The sequence below is a fragment of the Mobula hypostoma genome, chromosome 7 (assembly GCF_963921235.1).
Source record: "Mobula hypostoma chromosome 7, sMobHyp1.1, whole genome shotgun sequence".
Classification (NCBI taxonomy): domain Eukaryota; kingdom Metazoa; phylum Chordata; class Chondrichthyes; order Myliobatiformes; family Myliobatidae; genus Mobula; species Mobula hypostoma.
The window spans coordinates 179,002,366-179,027,427 of record NC_086103.1 but is presented as its reverse complement, the minus strand read 5'-3'; the positions used below and the strand labels follow the sequence as shown (position 1 = coordinate 179,027,427).

General features: G+C 42.9%; 1 protein-coding gene across 3 annotated transcripts in view; it reads right to left on the bottom strand.

Annotated features, from left to right (window-relative positions):
• Positions 1-25,062, bottom strand: part of pak1 (p21 protein (Cdc42/Rac)-activated kinase 1) — a 318,106-nt gene that overhangs the window by 60,438 nt on the left and 232,606 nt on the right. For all 3 annotated transcript variants that reach the window (XM_063054636.1, XM_063054637.1, XM_063054635.1), the window contains exon 3: positions 4,434-4,534. In XM_063054636.1, the coding sequence (XP_062910706.1) occupies positions 4,434-4,534 (101 nt within the window). The remainder of the gene's footprint in view (positions 1-4,433; positions 4,535-25,062) is intronic.

The window sequence follows — 25,062 nt, the reverse complement described above, 5'->3', positions numbered from 1 at the left end:
AAGACACTAGCAGTATCATGGAAGCTCCAGTTTCAGGGGCATGAAGTGCATGAAGTTATCATAACTAGAGAGAAGGTTCTTGGGAAACTGAAAGGTCTGAAGGTAGGCAAGTCACCTGGACCAGATGGTGCACACCCCAGAGTCCTGAAAGAGGTGGCTAAAGAGATTGTGGAGGCATTAGTAATGATCTTTCAAGAATCATTAGACCAATTCTTTTCACATTATATGTCAATGATGTACATGATGGAATCAATAGATTTGTTGCAAAGTTTGCAGATGATATGAAAATAGGTGGAGGAGCAGATAGTTTTGAGGAAGCAGAGAGGCTACAGAAGGACTTGGACATTGGGAGAAATGAGCAAAGAAATGACAGATGCAATACAATGTCAGGAAGGGTATGATCATGCACTTAGAAAAAAAAATGAAAGGGTTTTCTAAACTGAGAGAAAATACAAAAAAAAAGGTGGAAAGGGACTTAGGAGTCTTTATGCAGGATTCCCTAAAGGTTAATTTGCAGATCGAGTTTGTGGTAAGGAAGGCAAATGTTAGTACTTATTTCTGTGTACATACATCTACTGATGCTTCTGGACACATCTTCAGTGATGTTCCTGGAATCATCAAGTGTTTCAGGTCTTACAACATCATACAACCTCCTCCAGGTGACCCAGCCGGGGCTGATCAGATCCCAGCTTGTGTCCAGATGGCTACTTATGACTCCACGGCTCCGCTCTTTTGAGTCACAGCCATCTTGAGGCCCTCTTTGCCGCATCGGTGGTACTGCGGATGGCTCTCCTCTTCCTCTCTCCCTCGGTGCCCAAATTGCTGAAAGCTCTAACTAAGGAACGGGCTGCGAACCCCCTACAACCAACCTCCACTGGGAGACACCTCGCTCTCCACCCAGCCTGCTCTGAACCGTTCAGCTGCGATGCTGACAATGATTGTTGTCATGGCTTGTAGCTTCCTATCAACCCCTCTCTTCGTTGTTGCCTCCAGAATTTGGTTGACATCTTCATCAAACTGCTTCCACAGTGAAGCCATGTTAGCTGCAGGCCATTTGATCCACCTCCTGTTAGACTTGATGTTTGGAGGGATTAGTTTGCAACACTTGGAGGTTCCGGGCACTATGGGGTGACTCCGGGCCTGGCCCCTCCTTCGTCTCACCAGGTTGGACACCTGCACATTGTGCTGCTCCTGCTCCCGCCAAACACTTCATCCTCGCTTGGTGGATCTTCAAGCCACGATCGTACTTGCAGATTTTGCCACATGCACACTGTTTCCTCATCGTCGTTTGTTCATTGCCCGAGTCTGATGCTGTTGTGTCCGTCCAAGAGGACTAAAATATTAAAGGATTTAATGTTGAAACTTTATAAAGCACTAGTGAGGCCTCACTTGGAGTATTGTGAGCAGGTTTGCACCTTTATCTTAGAAAGGGTGTGCTGACACTGGAGAGGGTTCAAAGGAGGTTCACAAAAATCCAGAAGGATGGGGGGTGACCTCATTGAAACCTATCAAATGTGAAAGGCTACGATAATGTGGATATTTCCTGCGGTGGGAGAGTCTAGGACCAGAGGACACACAGCCTCAGAACAGAGGGGCGTCCCTTTAGAATGGAGATGAGGAGGAATTTCTTTAGCTAAAGAATGGTGAATCTGTTGAATTCTTTGTCATAGGCTGCTGTGGAGGCCAGGTCTTTATGTATATCTAAGGCAGAAGTTGATGGTTTCTTGATTGGTCAGGGAATGAAGGGATACAGGGGGATTGGAGCCAAGAGTAAAATTGGATCGGCCATGATGAAGTGCCGGAGCAGACTCAATGGGCCAAATAGCCTAACTCTACAAGTATCAAGAACATGAGATGAAGAGTTCTTAAAAGTGAGTCCATAGGTTGTGAGAACATTTCAAGGATGGGGCAAGTGTGGTTGAGTGGAATAGGGGTCCATAACCTTGCTTAATGGCATAAAAAAGGTTAGGAGCCACTGCCTGAAGATTAAACTGATGATTTGGTATGTGCAGAATTTGCATGCACTGCTCTTTTGAGGTCTATCCACAGATTTTCAATGATGTTTAGGTCGGGGGACTGTGAGAGCCATGGCAAAACCTTCAGCTTGCGCCTCTTGTGGTAGTCCATCATGGATTTTGAGGTGTGTTTAGGATCATTATCCTGTAGTAGAAGCCATCCTCTTTTCATCGTCAGCTTTTTTACAGACAGTGTGATGTTTGCTTCCAGAATTTGCTGGTATATAATTGAATTCATTCTTCCCTCTACCAGTGAAATGTTGCTCCCCGTGCCACTGGCTGCAACACAAGCCCAAAGCATGATTGATCCAACCCATGCTTAACAGTTGGAGAGGAGTTCTTTTCATGAAACTCTGCACCCTTTTTTCTCCAAACATACCTTTCACTCATTGCGGCCAAAAAGTTCTATTTTAACTTCATCAGTCCACAGGACTTGTTTCCAAAATGCATCAGGCTTGTTTAGATGCTCCTTTGCAAACTTCTGACGCTGAATTTTGTGGTGAGGATGCAGGAAAGATTTTCTTCTGATGACTCTTCCATGAAGGTCATATTTGTGTGCTGCACAGTAGAACAGTGCACCACCACTCTACTCCAGAGTCTGCTAAATCTTCCTGAAGGTCTTTTGCAGTCAAACGGGGGTTTTAATTTGCCTTTTTAGCAATCCTACGAGTAGTTCTTTCAAAGTTTTCTTGTTCAACAAGACCTCAACTTGACCTCCACCGTTCCTGTTAACTGCCATTTCTTAATTACATTACAAACTGAGGAAACGGCTACTGAAAACGCTTTGCTATCTTCTTATAGCCTTCTCCTGCTTTGTGGGCATCATTTATTTTAATTTTCAGAGTGCTAGGCAGCTGCTTATAGGAGCCCATGGCTGCTGATTATTGGGACAAGGTTTGAGGAGTCAGGGTATTTATAAAGCTTTGAAATTTGCATCACCTGGCCTTTCCTAATGATGACTGTGAACAAGCCATAGCCCTAACAAGCTAATTAAGGTCTGAGACCTTGGTAAAAGTTATCTGAGAGCTTAAAACTCTTGGGGTGCCCAAACTTTTGCATGGTGCTCCTTTCCTTTATTTCCCCACTCTAAAATTGTACAAAACAAAAATAATACACTAACACGAGGAAATCTGCAGTTGCTGGAAATTCAAGCAACACACATAAAAAATGCTGGTGAACGCAGCAGGCCAGGCAGCATCTATAGGAAGAGGTACAGTCGATGTTTTTGGCGAAGGATCTCGGCCCGAAACGTCAACTGTACCTCTTCCAATAATACACTAATCTTGCTTAAAATGTTGAAAAAGAATGTTTCATCTTTAACTTTATGACTTTTAGCGATCAGTTCATCTTCTACTCCCTTAACTATTCACAGTAACAGAAATTTTGACCAGGGGTGCCCAAACTTTTGCATGCCTCTGTACATGTACCTTTTCAATGTTATATAGGTATGCCACCTACAAATAAAGTTTCCTCATTAAGAAGTTAAGTCCAAATTTTTTAATTTATTCACTCATTTGCAGGACCTAGGTGTTACTGGCTCAATTGACATTTATTACCTGTCACTCAGTGCCTTAATTGACCACTTCAGAGGCCGATTAAACCATCTTGCTAGAGTCTTGGGTCTGGTACTGGCTATGTTAGATGAGGGTAGTGGATTTTCTTTCATGAAGGGCATAAATGGGGCAGCACAGTAGCACAGAAGTTTAGCGTAATGCTTCACGACGATAATGATGGTGGTTATAAAGAGATTGTATGTTCTCCTGTTCGCTATCTGGATTTCCTGCTGGTGCTCATTTCCCCCCACCCCCCACAACATTCCAAAGACATAGGGGTTAAGGTTAGTAAGTTGGCACTACGTTGGCACTGGAAGTATGGCAACACTTGCAAGCTGCCCCCGCACATCCTCAAACTGTGTTTGGTTGTTGACAAGAACAGTGTGTTTCAATGTACATGTGACAAATAAATTTACAGCTAATCATCCTTAAGTGAGCAAGCGGGTTTTTAATTATATGAGATACAGCTACTAGATGCTTATTCCAAAGTAACACACAAAATGCTGGAGGAACTCAGCAGCTCTGAGACCTGTCAGCAGGTTTACTCCTCCTCACAGATGCTGCCTGATGAGTGAATGTGTGTGTGTCTTTCTCTGGATTTCCAGCATCTGCAAAATCTCGTGCACGTTTATGTTTCATTCCAGAGTTTTTCTTTCCCCCCATTATTTGTACTCAAATTCTTTAACTGCCAGGGTGGGATATGAACTAGTCTCAAAATCGGTTTCCTTGGCCTTTGGATACTAGATAAGCAACTTTTCCACAAACCTAATGTCTCCATCTACAGTATAACACAAGATAACGCACCCATCTAGAACACAATTTCTGCCCCCATCATCCTTCCATTATAAAGTGTAAGGTCACTTACAGTGAACTCTCCTGTGACAGCATCAAATCCAACATGTATTGTATGCTCGAAATCAGAAGGTAGCGAGATCTCTGGTCGTTCTCTTTCTTTTTTTCTGTTGGCTGCAAATAAAGAAATGATCCGTTAAGTGCACAAAATATAACAGGAAACAAAACAATAAAATAATAACATTATCTGGGTCAGAAAAACTTCAAATCAAGAGGACATGGCCTGAGAGGGCATGGGAGAGAGATTTTAAAAAAAATAAAACACAGGAGACCAGACACTGTATGATCTTTGATCAACTAGACGTCAAAATAACTGAAGTTACAGCCATGACTCACTGCTAGAAGTCTTTTGAAGTACATTCATTATCCCTACCTGTATGAAGTCTTCAGTATTTTTCACTGACAATACATTCCCTCTACTATGAACCTGCTGCTAACAAAATTGCCATCTTAAAAACCCAGGTTCACAAGATCTCTCACATGTAGCTGTATTTAATAAGTAGTCAGAGTGTTGATCTCCCAGATGTAGTTAGTATGGAGAGCAATGGAAGCAGGTGAATCCCAGAATGCCGAGTGGCAGTGAAAATCCTCTGTAGACACACCAGAGAATGTACAGAGGCCTTACACTACTTCAAAATGATGGGTAGACCAACCCTTTGAGCATTCTCCAATAGGAGAACATACTCCAGACTCCAGTAAATGAGACTGAGGGAGAAATACAAAAAAGAAAACTTTAAAATGAAAACAAGGAGGAAAAAGGAGTTAAATAAATTATACCCAGGCTGCAGCCTGCCAATCATACTGACTAAATGTGATTGTGTTTTCGTTTCTGGACAATCCGTCAGGTGGAGACGGGTGACTGAACATCTCACACCTGGGATCTGTGTTTTGGTTCCACATATTCCTGCTTACTGTATTCCAGGTTTGTGTTACAAAGACTGTGATATCTAAGTATCAGAATCTAGCAGAAGATGAACCCTGTGATAAGAAGCCAGAAAAGATTCCAGTTCGAACAACTAACTTAGTTCAATTCAAAAAGTTATTGTGGATTCAATCATCACTTCCCTTTCTAATTCAGGTTAAGAACTGAAAATGTAACAACAGATTGTTTAATTTTCTAAATATTGATCTTTCAATACTAGAGGGGATAATCTTACTACCTCCACCCAAATCAAGCAATTTACTTTCAAAACTAGTCAATTTTCAAACTCTTGATAGGTGTCCTCATTATCTTTGCAGAGATTCTGCTAATCAAAATCTACTCAGTTTGGATTAGTTTAAAAGGAACAGATGGAAGGGGAGAGAGAAGGAAGAGGAAAGGGAGCACAGGGAGGAGGAGGAGGAGGAGGAAAGGGGTGAAAGAGGAAGACCAGGTTTTTGGGGGAGAAAGCGTGAAGAGATAATGAAGGCATAAAGTGAAAGAGCAAGTTTGAAACACGAATAAAGTATAAGAAAAATTGTTCGAGTGGAAGGCATGCAAGTGTTAATGTCAGCAAGTCAAACAGTACAGAGAGAAAGCACAAAGGATAGAGAACTGTTCAGTAGTGAACAGAGTGTGAAAAACGAGATGAGAACGAAGATGACTGAACTAAATTCCATTTCTACATACCTCTGATTGTCCGTAGATCGTGATATTAAGCCAAACAACAGCTATTCTACATACGTTCAAGATCCCATTAGTAGCAATGAACAATTAACCTGTTTGATGGCTTTGATGAGAAACAGGTATGAACTTGGAGAAAGGGAGAACTTCAAGCTAATCTTTAAGAGATGATTTAAGATCTTCAATAGCCAATTGATCTGGAGGACCAGGCTGACATGGTGAAGTCTTTCATCTGAAGGTCAGCAACGCTGACAGCAAATACCCTTCCAATACAAGGAGTATCAGTCAGAACCACTAGCTCTAGATTGGCAAAGTACTTTTCTCCCTCCAATTTCAATAAGAAGGCTGTGTGACGCTGAGAGTGGGTGATATTTACGTAGGAGCAAGCAACGTGGGTGTACTTTAAAGCTGATTAACATTGTTTCATGATGTACGGCATTACCCTCTCATATATTGGTTTCCATAGAAACTAAAACATACAAAAAATATTCATAATCAAAATGTTCTCTTTTGCTACTCTGAAGTCTTAACTTTAGCACATTTTAATAGGGGAATAAAGGTTTGACGTTTCAGTCCCAAACCCTTCATCGGGCCCATCCTTGGCCCAAAGTGTTGACCGTTTATTCCTTTCCATAGAAGCTGCCTGATCTGTTGAGTTTCTCCAGCCATTTGTGTTACTTTAGAATTATGATCAATAGTTTTTCTTCCAATGTACTGTACACTGAAACATACAGTGAAATGCATCATTTGTGTTAACAACGAGGTGTGCTGGGGCAGTCTTGCAAGAGTTGCCACACATTCTGTCTCCAGCACAGCCTGCCCAACAGAACAATGCTGAACACAACAAGCAATAAAACAATAACGGCAAAAACAAAACCATCACCGAACACTAGGTCTCAAACTCTGGACTCGCCAATGACGGGATCCCAAACACGAGGCCTCGAAATCCAGTCTCAATGATTCACAAAACCAGGGGTCACCTGAAACAGTTTCTCCTGCCCACACAGAACTCCTTTTAAATAGGTACTTAGCAATGTCACTTCTTGGGGTGAACTTGCTAGGATGTCTTGAATCTTGACTCATTACCATGAAGTACATTTTCAGCTCCATAAGCTTCTCCAGTTCTGCAAAGTTTTTGCACTCCTGCAGCGCTAGTCCCTTGTGTATCCTGAATTTTCATTGCTCCTGTAGTGCCTGATGCATTTTCTAAGTTACTTAGAACATTGAACACTACAATAAAGGACCAGGCCCTTTATTGATGGCAAATTAGACTGTACTTATCTAACTGCACATAATCCCTATCCCGCCATTCCCTGCGTGCTCACGTGCTTATCTAAACACTGTTTCTTATGCAACGCTGTTAAAGCTTTCCCCCCATCATCGTGCCAGGTGGTGCATTCCAGTCACCTACCACATCCCTCACAGATCTCCTTTAAACTTTCCCCATCTCACCTTAAAGCTGTTTGGGGTGGTACAGTAGCATGGTAGTTGGCATAAATAGGCATCCGTTAGTCTCGTGAGACCATGGATTTGTGCCTTGGAAGGTTTCCAGGGCGCAGGCCTGGGCAAGGTTGTATGGAAGGCTGGTAGTTGCCCATGCTGCAAGTCTCCCCTCTCCACGCCAACGATGTTGTCCAAGGGAAGGGTACTAGGGCCGATGCAGCTTGGCACCGATGTCATCACAGAGCAATGTGTGGTTAAGTGCCTTGCTCAAGGACACAACACGCTGCCTCAGCTGAGGCTCGAACTAGCGACCTTCAGATCACTAGACCGATGCCTTATCCACCTGGCCACGCACATGATATTTTAAAGCTCTCGCGACCCTGATGCAATTCTGTCACTGTCTCTTAGGAGTTTATATATCTGCCAGTGACTATGTGCATTTCCTCCCACAGTCCAAAGACATACCAGTTAATAGATGAGAGGCTTGCAGCTGCTACCGTGATGAATCTAAATCCAAATCCATGTCTTTGACACAGTCAGAATAACACAGCACTGAAACTGGCCCTTTGGCCCAATCTGTCCATGCCAACCAAGATGCTCACCTAAGATTCAACATTTGAGATTACTGGTCACGTATATATTGAAATACATCTAAAATGCGTTATTTGCATTAATAACCAACACACCCATGGATGGAGTGGGATCAGCTCGCCAAGTGTCACCAAACATTCTGGCACCAATATAGCACGTCCACAATGTTCAGCAGAACAACACAAGACACAAGCAAAAAAAAACACAACAGCAAATCAAGCCCTGCTCCTCCCTCCTACCTATACACAGAGACCCCGAACCCCAAGACAAGTCTGGATACTTTGACTCAGAGCTGGAAGAGAATCCTATTAGCCTGCATTTGCCCCGTTCCTCTCTCCATGTACTGGTTTGAATGTTTTTAAATGTCATTATTGCCCCTGCCTCAATTACTCTCTAACAGCTTATTCCATATATGCTCCACCCTCTGATGAAATTGCCCCTCAGATCCCTTTCAAGTCTTTCCCCCCTCACCTTAAATCTAAGCCCTTCAGTTTTTGCAACACACATGGTGAACGCAGCAGGCCAGACAGCAACTCCAGGAAGAGGTACAGTCAACGTTTCGGGCCGAGACCCTTCGTCAGGACTAACTGAAGGAAGAGTTAGTAAGAGATTTGAAAGTGGGAGGGGGAGGGGGAGATCCGAAATGATAGGAGAAGACAGGAGGGGGAGGGATGGAGCTAAGAGCTGGAAGGGCGATTGGCAAAAGGGATATGAGAGGATCATGGGACAGGAGGCCTAGGGAGAAGGAAAAGGGGGAGGAAGCAGGGTCTCCCAGTGGCCACACATTTTAATTCCACATCCCATTCCTATTCTGATATGTCTATCCACGGCCTCCTCTACTGTAAAGATGAAGCCACACTCAGGTTGAAGGAACAACATGTTATATTCCATCTAGGTAGCCTCCAACCTGATAGCATGAACACTGACTTCTCAAACTTCCGCTAATGCCCCACCTTCCCCTTGTACCCCATCCATTATTTATTTATATACACACATATTCTCTCTCTCTCCCCCCTCCTCCTTTTCTCCCTCTGTCTCTCTCACTATACCCCTTGCCCATCCTCTGGGTTTCCCCCCCTCCCCCTTTCTTTCTCCCTAGGCCTCCTGTCCCATGATCCTTTCATATCCCCTTTGCCAATCAACTGTCCAGCTCTTGGCTCCATTCCTCCCCCTCCTGTCTTCTCCTATCATTTTGGATCTCCCCCTCCCACTTTCAAATCTCTTACTAGCTCTTCCTTCAGTTAGTCCTGACGAAGGGTCTTGGCCTGAAACGTCGACTGTACCTCTTCCTAGAGATGCTGCCTGGCCTGCTGTGTTCACCAGCAACTTTGATGTGTGTTGCTTGAAATTCCAGCATCTGCAGATTTCCTCGTGTTTGCCCTCCAATTTTTGGCTCCTTTTCTGTGGGAAAGGCTATATGTTGATTAGAATTTCTATCCTGGGAAAACGATTCTGACGGTCTTACCCCATCTCTGCTTCTCATAATTTTATAATCTTCCCTCAGCCTGACGCTCCAGAGAAAACCTGGTCCTGCTTACTGTTCAAGCAGAGCAATTTATTACAACGGTGCAGTGGGGCAGTACACGGGCAAAGCAATAACAAAATAAAATGTTACAAATACAGGCAAAGCTCAGTTCAATTAGACAATAAGGTGCAAGGCCATTACAAGTTAGATGGTGAGGTCAAAAGCCCATCTTACCATACTTGGGAACTGTCTTCCAACAGCGGAATGGAAGCCAGATAAAGATAAGCTTCATTTGTGATATGAAACACACAGTGAAATCCATTGTTAGGTCGTAAGATATTGGAGCAGAATTAGGTTATTTGGCCCAGCAATTCTGCTCCACTATTTCATCACGGCTGATAATTTTTTCCTCTCAGCCCCAATCTCCTGCCTTCTCCTTGTGTCGTAGCAAATCAGTGAGGATTGTGTGCGGGGCAGGCTGCAATACGTGCCAACGTAGCATGCACACAACTCGCTAACCCACACATCTTTGGAATGTGGGAGGAAACCGAACCACCTAGAGCAAATCCACTTGACCATGGGGAGAATGTAAAAACTCCTCACAGACAGCAGCAGGAATCGATCCCTGAACTTACAGCTGGTGCTACACTACTGTGCCGCCCAAGACAAACCCACCGACTTCTTCCTCGAATCTCTCCTCTTCCAAACTGCTGATATCTTTAAGCTTTTTCCGATCTGCCTCGATGAGCGAGGCTGTGCTCAATCCTCCACATTCCCCCTTGGCTGCACTGCTACGACCCTGCTTTATTCAGGTGACTGGAGACTGAAGTCAGTGATTCCGGATGCTGAGGTCCAAAAGTCGAAGCCCCTGGGTCGGCACGTCTGAAAGCTGGAGACCTGAAGGCCGGAGGTCTGGGCCAGGGACTTGATGTGTGTGAGTCTGAGAATCTGGGGCCAAGGACCCCAGAGGCAGCCTGTCCTGGTTGCAGGCCTGTCTGTGTGCCAATACGTGAGTGGGTGGGTGAGTGGGATGGTGAGAAAGGGACTTGATTTGCTGTTACAGCTTGTGTTGTTCCGCTGAATATTGTGGGCATGTTGGCGCCAGAAAATGCGACGACATTTGCAGGCTGCCTCCAGAACATTCTTAGGTTGTGTTGGCTGTTAATGCAAACAACGTATTTCACTGTGATGTACATATGATAAATAAATGTATCCGAATCTGAATAATGCAGGGCAGGGCAGGGCAGGGCAGGCCAAGAGTAATGACAGAGCCACAATCTCCACAGCCTCCAAGGTCAGGATCAAACCACGGTCTCTGGAGCTCCAAGGAGCAACTCTTACAGCCGCTGTTCCACTGAAAATTGTCCAGAATGGCAACTTTGTTATATTTGGTAAAATCAGATATTCTGATTGTAACATTTCCAGAAAAGGCTGCATTCTGTTATTGCTTTAACATTATTGTCTGGCTTCACTCACTCTATTCTGAAATCTTATTATTTTCCCTGATGCACTGATGTAATGGATTGATCTGTATGAATGGCAAGCAAAACCAAGTTTTTCCACTGTGTCCCAGTACATGTGACAATAATACACCAGTGACGAGGCTGGCTTCAGGAACAAAGATTCTGAATCTTAATTATTATTATTCAGCAATAATAATAAGCATTAGCATTATGCTTAACAATAGGCATTAGATTTAATTACCAATTTACTGTGTATTTTAATATAATATTCATAATTAATGATGAATATTATTTAAAATAAGATATTAGTGTTAATTATTAATTGTTGCATAAGATTTAATTATTATTAATAAATTCATTTGTTTTCCTTCTGGTAATTGTTGTTGGCTGCCTCGTGCATACACTCTGTTGGGTGATTTTAACCAAGGCAACGACATCAGGCATCCCACAAGCAAATAAAATTTGTCAACATTCTGAAGATTATAAAATAGATCTGCAGGATCCTTAAAGCAAGCTCATGGAGGTTTGAGATTTACTGGCAATACTTCTACGGGTGAAATAGAAACAGAGGTTTTTTTCAGTAACAAGCAACTTAAGTATCTTTGATAATTATCTAAATTATTTAGGTTTAGATTACAAAAACAACTAAAATATTAGATTATTTAAAAATAGAGATAAAAAAATAACCCGTTTCAACCAGACAAAATGCTGGAGGAACTCAGCAGATCAGGCAGCACCTATGGAGAGGAATAAGCAGTCGACATTTTAGGCCGAGACCTTTCATCAGGGTTGCCAACTTTCTCACTCCCAAATAAGGGACAAAAGTAACAGTCAAATACGGGACACTTGTGTTTACCCCGAGAAAGACTACCATGACCATGAAGCCTTGCGTGGGCACCTGTGTGCGCATGCGTGACGTACGTATATGTAACGTGCCGATTTTTTCCCCCCTACAAATCGGTTTTGGCTTAATCTTCCCGACTACATTGTACATACATTATTTCTACTTTATATAGGCTGTGTATTTATTATATCATTCCTGCTTTTACTATATGTTAGTGTTATTTTAGGTTTTGTGTGTTATTTCATATGATTTGGTAGGTTATTTTTTTGGATCTGGGAATGCTCAAAAATTTTTCCTATATAGATTAATGGTAATTGCTTCTTCGATTTACGCCATTTCGGCACAAAAGTTTTCATAGGAACACTCTACCTTAGCGGGGGAAATATGGAACAAGGGCAGTCCCGTCTGGGACAAACCAATTTAGCCCAATATATGGGATGTCCCGGCAAATACGGGACAGTTGGCAACCCTAACTGGAGAGGAAGCGGGAAGAAGCCAGAATAAGCAGTTGGGAAGAGGGGAAGGAGTGCATGCTGGCAGGTGAAGCCAGCTGAGGGGGAGGGTTGGTGGTTGCAGGCCGGGGGAGGATGGGAGGTGAAAGGGCTGAAGAAGCAATCTGAGAGGAGAGGAGAGTGGACCAATGGAGATAATGAAGGAGGAGAGGCTCCAGAGGGAGGTGATGGGCCGGTGAGTAGAAGAGAAGTGTAACAACAGTCTTATTCTACATGCACTCTTCTTCGCAATCCTGTATAATTTATCCATCATTTATTTTCTGGTTGTTGTCTGGACATACAGAACATGCTTTTGATGCCGCCAGGTTTTTTAAATTGTACCTGCACTCATATTTGTGCACATAACACTATGCTCAGCATTTTAACCTTTCAATCAAGATTACTGACGCCATTTAAAGATATCATGGAACACTACAGCACAGAAACTGACCCTTCAGCCCATCCTGTCAATGCTGAACTATTATCCTGTCCTATACCTCAGCCCCCCAAACCCCTCCTATCCAAACTGTCTCTTAAATGTTGAAATCAAACCCCTGTTCACCACTTCTGCTGGCAACTCACTCCACACTCTCACCACCCTCTGAGTGAAGACATTCCCCCCTCATGTTCCCTTTAAACAGTTCACCATTCACCCTTAACCCATGACCTCTAGTTGTAGTATCACCCAATCTCAGCAGAAAAACAGATGAGGGCATGAAGCACTGCAGGTGACAGAAGTGTGTGTAGGGTAACACTCGGATCTAGTGATGATGATGCCATTGGTTTCTAGATAATCATGGAGAAGGATTAGGTTTGGTCCCTGGGTTAAAGCTCTGAATTGCAGAAAGGCCAGTTTTGATACTATCAGACAGGATCTGGCAGGTGTGGATTTGGACAGGCTGATTTTGGAAAAGGTGTGGTTGCTAAGTGGGTGTTCTTCAAAAGTGACATTTTGAAAGAACAGAGGTTGTATTTTGTGTTTCAGCTGCAGCTGATATAAAGCTTTGGGACTGGATATCAAGTGCACTGACCACCCACGACCCCACCAGCTCAAGATGCTTGTGCTGTGTCCGGGAAAGAGAAGGCCAACTGAGGTGGCACATTGTCAGAGCAAGGCAAGTTCAATTAGACACCGCAGATGCTGGAAACCGGAACGACAAATAGTTTGCTGGACGCACTCAGTGTGGTGAGCAGTGCCTGTGGGGAGGAGAGGGATTGCTGCAGTTTTGGGTCCTGACGCAGGGTTTCAGCCTGAAAGGTAAATTCCTTTCCCCACACAATTGCCGCTCCACCCACTCAGTTCCTGCAGTAGATTGCTTGTGCGTCATTTAGAACAGTATCACAGTTTGTAGGTCAGGAGAAAATTCTCTTCAGCAACAGCCTTGTGTGGTGCCTTGAAGCACTTAATTATGGTAAATAGGAGTATTTTTCCATAATTCAATTAAGATGTGACAAATAAAGCTGATCTTTTATCTTTAGCTGATGAAGGGTCTTGGCCCAAAACTTTGACTGTTTATTCCCTCTATAGGTGCTGCCAGACCTACAGAGTTCCTCCAGCATTTTGTGTGCTGCTCAACACTTCCAGCACCTGCAGAATCTCTTGTGTTTAAAGCAGAAGTTGGCAACGCTGGAAGGCCAAAGCCTATCCTGCCCTTACCTAATATCATTTACTCACTGGGACACAACACAGTGTAGGTCCTTCTGGCCCTTCGAGCCACGTTGCTCAGCAACACCCAGTCTAACCCCAAGCCTAATCATGGGACAATTTACAGTGACAAATTAACCTTTTTCCCAGCTACATCTTTGGACTGTGGGAGGAAACCCATGCATTCACAGGGAGAACGTACAAACTCCTTACAGACAGCAGCAGAATGCTCGTGCCAACATAGTCATCAACTAGTGTTTTAGCTAAAGTAGACCCAATAACCATAAAGTAAATCCAATGACCTCCTGCTATTATTTTGTTGCTTGTTATGTTCTGTTCTGTGTTCTGCCCAGCATTCTGAGCATGCTATGTTGGCACCGGTATTTATGGAACATGTAAGTGTAGGAGAAAGGGTTAAATTGATCTTAGACTAGGTTACAAGGCCAGCACAATATCATGGGATGAAAGGTCTGTACTGTGCTGTAATGACTATGCTCTATGACACTTTCAGACTGCCCCCAGCACACCCTTGGCTGCACTGACAAACACAAACAGCACATTTCATGTCTGTCTTGATGTACACCTGATAAGTAAATTTCAATCTTAAATCTCAAAAAATCTTTAAACAGCCTTTCAATTTATGTCTCAACTGGTCCATTTGAAATTGTGTTCAGTTTTTTAAAAAATGTACTGGAACACTATGACTCCCACTAGATGGCGACTGTGCACAGAGTTGCATGAATTGACACTACTACAATTAGACAAGCCACTCTGCACCATGCGCCCTGGGAAATGAATCATGTGTATGCAATAGAAAAATACAAAACTGCTTTCTTCACAACATTTCAGCCTTAAACGTGACAGTGGGGGGGGGGCGAGGGGTATGCACACTGACATACTGCTCACACAGTGAATAACACTCAATTAACTTTTAATTGCTCCTCCCTCCCTTCTCTCCTCTCCTATCAGATTCATTCCTCTTCAGTCTTTTACCTCTTTCACCTATCGCCTCTAAACTCGTCACTTGATCTCCACTCCCCACCCACCTAATTCCACCCATCATCTTCTAGCTCTCCCTCATCTTTTTCTGGCTTCTTCCCACTTCCTTTCCAGTCCTGACGAAGGGTCTCGGCCAGAAACCCTTCCTCTCCATAGATGCTGCCTGACCCGCTGGACTTCCTCCAGCATATTGTGTGTGTTGCTTCCAATTTTCAGCATCAGCAGAATCTCTTGCATTTAACTTTTAATTGCTCGGACTTTTGTGTAGTCTTGAAAGGACCCAGCTAGAGGCAGCTGTCCGTACTCTACAGAGAGAAAGAACAGCAGAACAGCATCTTTCATTCCAGGATCATTCCCGTGAACCTTCTCTGGGCCCTCTCCAATCCCAGCACATTCTTCCTTTCTTTCTAACAACAGAATAAAGCAGGTGTCTACACTTGGATTGCTTTTGCTTCACTGTTAACCTAGAAGGGAATGGCAAAGCATACCTTAAATTCAAGAAAAATATTTACATTGTAAAATTTAGAAATACAATACGGGAGTTGGTGCTCCAGTCTTTCGAGCCGCACCACATCTCAACCCCCGACAAAACCCTAACCTAATCAAGGGACAATTTACAATGACCAATCAACTTACCAGGTACATCTTTGGACCATGGGAGGAAGCTAGAGCACCTGGAGGGAACACACACACACACACACACACACATTCCATGGGGAGGGCGTATAGAGACTCCTTACAGAAAACGCCAGGAATGAACTTTAAACTCCGATGCCTCGAGCCGTGTCATGCTAACCTCTACACTACTGTGGTGCCCCAAAATTGAAACCTCAAAGGAGGAAACAACATTCACATCAGTACAGCCTATGTTGCATTTAACAGTAAATAACAAATTACGTAGGCAAAGCCAGAGGGCATCGATAGAGCAGTTGAGGCATTGAGTTCAAAAGTTAGGAAGTTATATTGTGATTTATAAAACTCTATAGTTAGGCCGCATCTGTAGTATTGCATACAGTTCTGGTCACCCCATTATAGAAAGGATGTCAAGACTTTGGAGGGGGAAGAGGTTTACCAGGATGTTGCCTCTGGAGTGGCAGGGACCGAGGGGAGATCTGATGAGGTTTATAAGATTATGACAGGCAGCATCTTTTTCCAAGGGTTAAGACGTCTAACACCAGAGGGCATGCATCTAAGGTGAGAGGGAGTAATTTCAAAGGGGATTTGATGGGCAAGTTGCTTTTTTTAAAAAAAAGCACGCATAGAGTGGTGGGTATCTGGATTGCACTAGAGAAAATAGAAGGTAATGAACATTGCAAAGGGGGTTAGTTTAGTTAGCCATTTGATTGCTAATTTAATTTAATTGGTTTGGCAGAACAGTGTAGGCCGAAGGGCCTGTTTCTGCGATGTACTGATCCAGGTTCTAAAGCCAATGATTCACAACACACATTTTCCATGATATCTGTCTTGCAAATGTTTGACTGCTTGCAAGACACAATGAACTTCCTCTCGTTACACATGGGGAAAACCAACAACAATATATTCCATTCCTGCTACAAGCTCTGTTCTCTAATTGTTCTCTTTCTCACTGGAACCCATTTGAGCAGCTGTTCACAATCTCAATGAATAACCCACAATCAGCTTCGGACCAGATGCCCAAATTATCACCAAGGCTACCTATTCCACCAAGTTTGCCTGCCACATTGGCCATTCCCTGTTCTCTCTTTTACCTTCTGTGAGAAGATACAGGTGCTTAAAAGTCTAGATGTCCAGGAATACCTTCTTCCCCACACTATCAGACTTCCAAACCAATCATCCCTTTCCAGTCGTGCTGCTACATTGGTATTGGTTTATTCAAACTTCAAAGTAAAATTACCGAAGTACACGTCACTATATATAACACTGAGATTCATTTTCTTGAAGGCATTCACAGTGAATACAAAGGAATACAATATAATCAATAAAAGACCAAGCAAACAAAGACAGACCAACAACCAGTGTGCAAATACAAGAAAATAATAATAAGCAATAAATATCGAGAACAATGAGTTATAGAGTCCTTAAAAATTAAGCTTCACGAAGCAACTTATTATTCAGCTTTAACACAAATCTCTGGGGACAAATTTCTGTTGGGTCTTAAAAGAGCATGGGAAAAAGACCTGATGTGACTTTTAAGACAAAAGAGTGGGACAAGATTTGCGAAAATGTCAAAACAAAGTCAAGAGACCCGACAGTGTGCCTTATTCAGGTTAAGATCCTACACAGTTTCTATTAGACTCCAGCAAAGTTACAGAGATTAGGGTTGAAAAAAAAACCCTGAATGTTGGCGCTGTGAGGTGGATAAATGGGACTTAGTACATGCTCTCTGGTCCTGTCCCAGAATTCCAGAGTTTTGGATTATGATACACAAGTACATTGGCGAAGTTTCAGGTATTCAACTCCCTTTCTGCCCTAGACTTTTTGTCTTGGGAGACACACTTGGGCTACTTGGGGATTAACACTCTCAAAATTGGATCCAGACAAGTATAATGGTAGGAAGACAAATTATACTTAGAGGCTGGAGGAACTTGGGGGGGGGGGGGGAACCATCATTTCAGGAGTGGGTCACAGAAATAGGCAAAGTGGCAGCTTTTGAACGCATGTCTTACGAACAGTTTGATAGATTGAACATCTATACACAAAAAATGGGGCAAATATTTAGGTTTCCGGGGGGGGGGGAATAGTGGTAAATGTGTGATGAAGCATATTGCTGAATGGCAGCCTTTTCTGTTATTAGAGGTCTAAATGGACAACAGGGTTATTATATTGATATTTATTTCTGCCATGTTTGTTTTTGTTTTATGGATAATTTTATGTTTTGTAAGCTATGATTTACATAATTCCAACACTGACTCAAGGGTTTGAGGTTAAAAAAATTTCTAGAAATAAAATTTGGAAAAAAAGTTCATAGGTTGTGGAATCTGTTCAGTTTTGAGGTGAGTGAGGTTATGCATGCTGGTTCAGGAGCCTGATGGTTGTGGGGCAAATTTGTAGCCATTGGGATGAGTTGCAGTGCAATAAAGTTGCAGTGAAATCAAAGCAAAAAGTATCAAATACTGGTCTTAAGATGCTGTACTTAAATGCACGCAGCATAAGGAATAAGGTGGATGATCTTGTTGTACAGCTACAGATTGGCAGATATGATATTGTGGCCATCACTGAGATCTGGCTAAAGGATGCATGTCTCTGGGAGCTGAACGTTCAAGGATGCACGGTGTATCGGAAGGATAGGAAGGTAGGCAGAGTGGGAGGCGTGGCTTTATTGGTAAGAAATGATATTAAATCGTTAGAAAGAGGTGATATAGGATCGGAAGGTGCAGAATCTTTATGGGTTGAGCTAAGGAATAGCAGGGGTAAAAAGACCCTGATGGCAGTTATTTATAGGCCTCCAAACAGCTGCAGGGATGTGGACTACAAATTACAACTGGAAATAGAAAAGGCTTGTGAGAAGGGCAGTGTTATGATAATTGTGGGGGATTTTAACATGCGAGTAGATTGGAAAAATCAGGTCGGCACTGGATCTCAAGAGAGAGAATTTGTAGAATGTCTGTGAGATGGCTTTTTAGAACAGCTTGTTGTTGAGCCCACTAGGGGATCGGCTGTACTGGATTGGGTATTGTGTAATGAACCAGAGGTGATTGGAGAGATTGAGGTGAAGGAACCCTTAGGAGGCAGTGATCATAACATGATTGAGTTCACTGTGAAATTAGAAAAAGAGAAGCCGAAATCTGATGTGTCGGTGTTTCAGTGGAGTAAAGGAAATTACAGTGGCATGAGAGAGGAACTGGCCAAAGTTGACTGGAAAGAGACACTGGCGGGAAAGACAGCAGAGCAGCAGTGGCTGGAGTTTATGTGAAAAATGAGGAATGTGCAAGACAGGTATATTCCAAAAAAGAAGAAATTTTCGAGTGGAAAAAGGATGCAACCGTGGTTGACAAGAGAAGTCAAAGCCAAAGTTAAAGCAAAGGAGAGGGCATACAAGGAAGCAAAAATTAGGAAGACAGAGGATTGGGAAGTTTTTAAAACCTTACAAAAGGAAACCAAGAAGGTCATTAAGAGAGAAAAGATTAACTATGAAAGGAAACTAGCAAATAATATCAAAGAGGATACTAAAAGCTTTTTCAAGTACATAAAGTGTAAAAGACAGGTGAGAGTAGATATAGGAACGATAGAAAATGATACTGGAGAAATTGTAATGGGAGATGAGGAGATGGCAGAGGAACTGAACAAGTATTTTGCATCAGTCTTCACTGAGGAAGACATCTGTAGACCGGACACTCAAGGGTGGCAGGGAAGAGAAGTGTGCCCAGTCACAATTACGACAGAGAAAGTACTCAGGAAGCTGAATAGGCTAAAGGTCGATAAATCTCCTGGACCAGGTGGAATGCACCCTTGTGTTCTGAAGGAAGTAGCTGTGGAGATTGCGGAGGCATTAGCAATGATCTTTCAAAAGTCGATAGATTCTGGCATGGTTCCGGAGGACTGGAAGATTGCAAATGTCACTCCGCTATTTAAGAAGGGGGCAAGGAAGCAAAAAGGAAATTATAGACCTGTTAGCTTGACATCGGTGGTTGGGAAGTTGTTGGAGCCGATTGTCAAGGATGAGGTTACAGAGTACCTGGAGGCATATGACAAGATTGGCAGAACTCAGCATGGATTCCTTAAAGGAAAATCCTGCCTGACAAACCTATTACAATTTTTTGAGGAAATTACCAGTAGGCTAGACAAGGGAGATGCAGTGGATGTTGTATATTTGGATTTTCAGAAGGCCTTTGACAAGGTGCCACACATGAGGCTACTTAACAAGATAAGAGCCCATGGAATTACGGGAAAGTTACATACGTGGATAGAGCATTGGCTGATTGGCAGGAAACAGAGAGTGGGAATAAAGGGATCCTATTCTGGTTGGCTGCCGGTTACCAGTGGTGTTCCATAGGGATCAGTGTTGGGGCCGCTTCTTTTTACATTGTACATCAACGATTTAGATTATGGAATAGATGGCTTTGTGGCTAAGTTTGCTGACGATACGAAGATAGGTGGAGGGGCCGGTAGTGCTGACGAAACGGAGAGTCTGCAGAGGGACTTGGATAGATTGGAAGAATGGGCAGAGAAGTGGCAAATGAAGTACAATGTTGGAAAGTGTATGGTTATGCACTTTGGCAGAAAAAATAAACGGACAGACTATTATTTAAATGGGGAAAGAATTCAAAGTTCTGAGATGCAACGGGACTTGGGAGTCCTCGTACAGGATACCCTTAAAGTTAACCTCCAGGTTGAGTCTGTAGTGAAGAAATCGAATGCAATGTTGGCATTCATTTCTAGAGGAATAGAGTGTAGGAGCAGGGATGTGATGTTGAGGCTCTATAAGGCGCTGGTGAGACCTCACTTGGAGTACTGTGGGCAGTTTTGGTCTCCTTATTTCAGAAAGGATGTGCTGACGTTGGAGAGGGTACAGAGAAGATTCACTAGAATGATTCTGGGAATGAGAGGGTTAACATATGAGGAACGTTTGTCCGCTCTTGGACTGTATTCCTTGGAGTTTAGAAGAATGAGGGGAGACCTCATAGAAACATTTCGAATGTTAAAAGGCATGGACAGAGTGGATGTGGCAAAATTGTTTCCCATGATGGGGGAGTCTAGTACGAGAGGGCATGACTTAAGGATTGAAGGGCGCCCTTTCGAACAGAAATGCGAAGACATTTTTTTAGTCAGAGGGTGGTGAATCTATGGAATTTGTTGCCACGGGCAGCAGTGGAGGCCAAATCATTGGGTGTATGTAAGGCAGAGATTGATAGGTATCTGAGTAGCCAGGGCATCAAAGGTTATGGTGAGAAGGCAGGGGAGTGGGACTAAATAGGAGAAAATGGATCAGCTCATGATAAAATGGCGGAGCAGACTCAATGGGCTGAATGGCCTACTTCTGCTCCTTTGTCATATGGTCTTATGGTCTTATGGGTAATAATCGTTTCTGAACCTGATGGTGTGGAACTTGAAGCTCCTGTACTTCATTCCCAATGGCAGCAGCAAGATGTCAGCATTGCCTGGATGGTGGGAGTACCTGATGATGGGTTAAATATCTTTAGCTTTGTTAGTTCAGTACAACATGACCCACAAAGACTGGAATTGGTGTGGGTATTGCACTGAGATACAGTGAAAAGCTTCTCTTGCAGGCTGTTCATACAGATCAGATCATTACACAGTCCACAGAGCTAGAATAAGGCAAGACAGTAACAATGCAGAATCTAAGTGTAAAAGCAACAGCAAAAACCGCAGGCAAAAAGTACAAGATCATGAGGTAGATTGGGAGGCCAAAAATCAAACTGGTCGTACTAGACATCTGTTTAAGAGTTTGATAAATGTCACTTTCCTGTACCCTTAAATCTGCCTCTCATGGTTACTCCAATATAGTCACTTTAAGCATTTCTTTCTACTACTTCAGAATGCACTACAATCTTTACACCAATGTACCACGTACATTGGTTGCTCTTTGAGCTCTAACAAATTTCAATGCACCTTGGTGGATATGACAACAAACTAATCAGGATCTGTAACCTGTTCTGATTTCATCCTTACCTAAATTATGGAATTGCTGAAACCTCATCTATTATCTGTTATCTCTGGACTAGAATGTTGCCACACACTCCACTTTGGTTTCCTATGTTCTGTCCTTAAACCTGGGATTGTTCAATACAATGCTCTCCGTTGCCTGGCTTGAACCCTGCTCACCCGTGCTTTCTGATTACCACTAAGGAACTTCTTGAATTTAAAAAAAAAATCACAACTCACATTTTAAAACCATCCAAAGCCTCACTCAATTGTGTCTCAAAGTCTCAGAGTGTTTACAATTTTGGACTTTTCAGCTCCCCTGAGTTTAATGTTCCACCAGTGATCAAACATTAAAGATTAAAAGCTACCTTTACTTGTCACACGTACGTCAAGACATAGTGAAATGTGTCTTTTTGCGACAATGACCAACACATCCGAGGATGCGGTGAGGGCAGACCACAAATATCACTATGCTACATAGCATGCCGACAACTTGCTAACCCTAACCTGTACGTCTTTGGAATGTTGGGAGCACCTGGAAGAATTCCACACGGTCATGGGGAGAAGGTACAGAGTCTTCTTACAGGGAGGAGCAAAATTGAACCTGCGATCTATTTTTCTTACTGTTTTACAGCTGGCTCTGTAAAGCATTGCACTAACTACTACTTGATAACACACAAGGGATGACGTAGAAGAATTATACCACTCAACTCATCAAGTTTGCTCCACCATTCAACTGGGGCTGATTTATTATCCCTCTCAACCTCATTCTCCTGCCTTCTCCTCATAAGCTTCGAGGCCCTTAGTAATCAAGAACCTACCAACCTCTGTTTTAAATATAACTAATGACTTGACCTCCACAACTGTTTGCAGCTATGAGTTCCACAGATTTACCAACCCTCGGCTAAAGAAATTCCTCATCTCTGTTCTAAAGTGACATCCTTGTATTCGGAGGCTGTACACTGGACCTAGACATCCCCATTCCATGTCCACTCTACCTAGACCTTTCAATATTCGATAAGTTTCAATTAGATCCCTGTACATTCTTCTGAACTCCAGCAAGTACAGGTCCAGAGCAATCAACTGCTCCCTCACCTGCCTCTTCACCTCCTCAGACTATTAGCTCTGGAATTCGCTCTCCACCCATCTGCTGTTCTTATGTTCATACACTCCTTAAAATCCATACCTTCAAGCAACCTTTGGACTATTTGTTGCAACATCTCTTGGCTCAGTGTCAAAATACAAGAGAAACACAATAGCAAGAACGTGGTTGTGATTGAGAGAGTGCAGAGACTCAGCAGGACTTTCCTCAGCTCAAGCAGGTAAAAGAAATCATTTATTTGTACAAAAGATTCGTTGCTTCAGAACATCGCAAAAGATACAAGATCGTCTAATGTCATTCCCAGCACACAAGTATAAAGGAGAACGAAAAAAATTGTTAATCCAGATACAGTGAGGCAAAAAGCACAAGATATAGAACACAATAAATATACTGTAGATCATAAGACAGCTTATTTACGTAGATTGATAGTTCAAAAGTGAAGCTAGACACAGGAGTGTCTGGACACAAGGTGACTCTGAAATGATACAGTAATGGTGGGGTGGGTTAGTGAGTGGAGGCGTTGACCAGCCTTACTGCTTGAGGAAAGTAACTGTTTTTGAGTCTGGTGGTCCCAGTGTGGACGCTACATAAGCCTCCTCCCTGATGGGAGTGGGACCAACAGTCCATGAGCAGTGTGGGCTTAATGGTCATTTTAGTGCTTTCTTAAAATTAACAGTGACCAAACTAACCCCTTATGCCTACACAATGTTCATATCCTTCTACTTTCCTCGCATTCACGTGCCTGTCTAGACGCCACGTACATGGTACATGACCAGCATTGAAAAAATAACCTATTTTAGTTTAGAACATAGAACTGTACAGCACAGTAAATGCCCTTCAGTCCACAATGCTGTGCCAACTTTTAAACTTACTCTAAGATCAATATAACCCTTCCCTCCTACACAGAGCTCCAATCTTCTACCCGCCACCTGCCTATCCAAGAGTTTCTTAAATGTCCCCAATGTATATAGCTACTATCACCTCAGGCAGCAAGTTTGATGCAGCAACAACTCTCTGTGCAAGAAAAAAACTTACCTCTGACATACCCCTGCATTTTCCTCCGATCACTTTAAAATTATACCCTCTAGTACTAGCTATTTTGTTACCACAGGATAAATACTGATCACAGTACTCTCCTTGTCTCTTTTCCTTATGGTCAATACATCAGCATTTGTTCAATGTAATTCTCTAGAGTACAAATGTAAAATCACAAATAAACTCTTCTCAGGCTTCCAGCCAGGTACAGGTATCATTTATAACAAACATTTATAACCATCTGCATCAGGCAGAGTCAATCATTGAAATGTTGGTTATAATCGATACTGTACCTGGCAGGAAACCTAAGAACAGTTTATTCATCACAAATGCTAGGAAAGCACTGAATGCAAAATCAGTTCACAGAAATGTTACCTAGTCACTCTTCCAGTAACAAACAGAGCACATGAATAGGCAGGTTTCCAGGACACAATTCTCAAAGGCAAACTTAAGTCACAGGCTAATTCTTGCCAAAAACAAATCCAAGGTGACAGAATTACTGCCAGGACATCTAATGAGATTTGAAAACTGCTCTTTGTGTATTCAGAGAGACCAGGACATTGGCTGCAGCGACTACCTTTCTAAACTTTAAGCAGCACAGGGAAAAGATCCTGTTAAGTTATTTAGGCGAGATTTGACAGCATCGTACAAAGCAGCTAGCGTGTGATGGCCTGGTATGGAAACACCAATGCCCTTGAACAGAAAAGCCTACAGTAAGTAGTGGATACAGCCTAGTCCATCACGTGTAAAGCCCTCCTCATTCACAAGCTCTATCACAGGTAAAGAGCATCCATCATCAAAGACCTCCACTACCCAGGCCATGCTCTCTTCTCATTGCTGCCATCAGGGAGGAAGAATAGGAGCCTCAGGATTCACACCACCAAGTTCCGGAACAGTATTACCCCTCAACCTTCAGGCTCTTGAACCAGAGGGGATAACTTCACTCACCCCAGCACTACGGACACACCCCACAACCTATTGACTCACTTTCAAGGATTCTTCATGTAACGTTCTCAACATTTATTGCGGCAATTACACTTCAATTCCCACCGGTGACTACAAGTAGTTTATGTTCTCCCCATTCTTTTAAGAGCCTCGGCTGCATGGAAACAGAACATCGTCACGTTTTCCCCCTGGCTGTGACACATTTGCTACACCAGGAAGTTGTGAAAGGACCTGTACATTCCTTGTTCTCCTTTGAATGAAAAGGGCTGAAAGATTTGATGATGGCGCACTTAATCACAATGCTACAATGATTGTTGGTGCAGATCGGGTGGCTTCAGTTTCTCAGAAACTACTGATCTGCTGGGATTTTCATGTCAAGTCTCTAGAGTTTACAGAGAATGGTGTGAAAGTCAAAAGAAAACACCCAGAGAGTG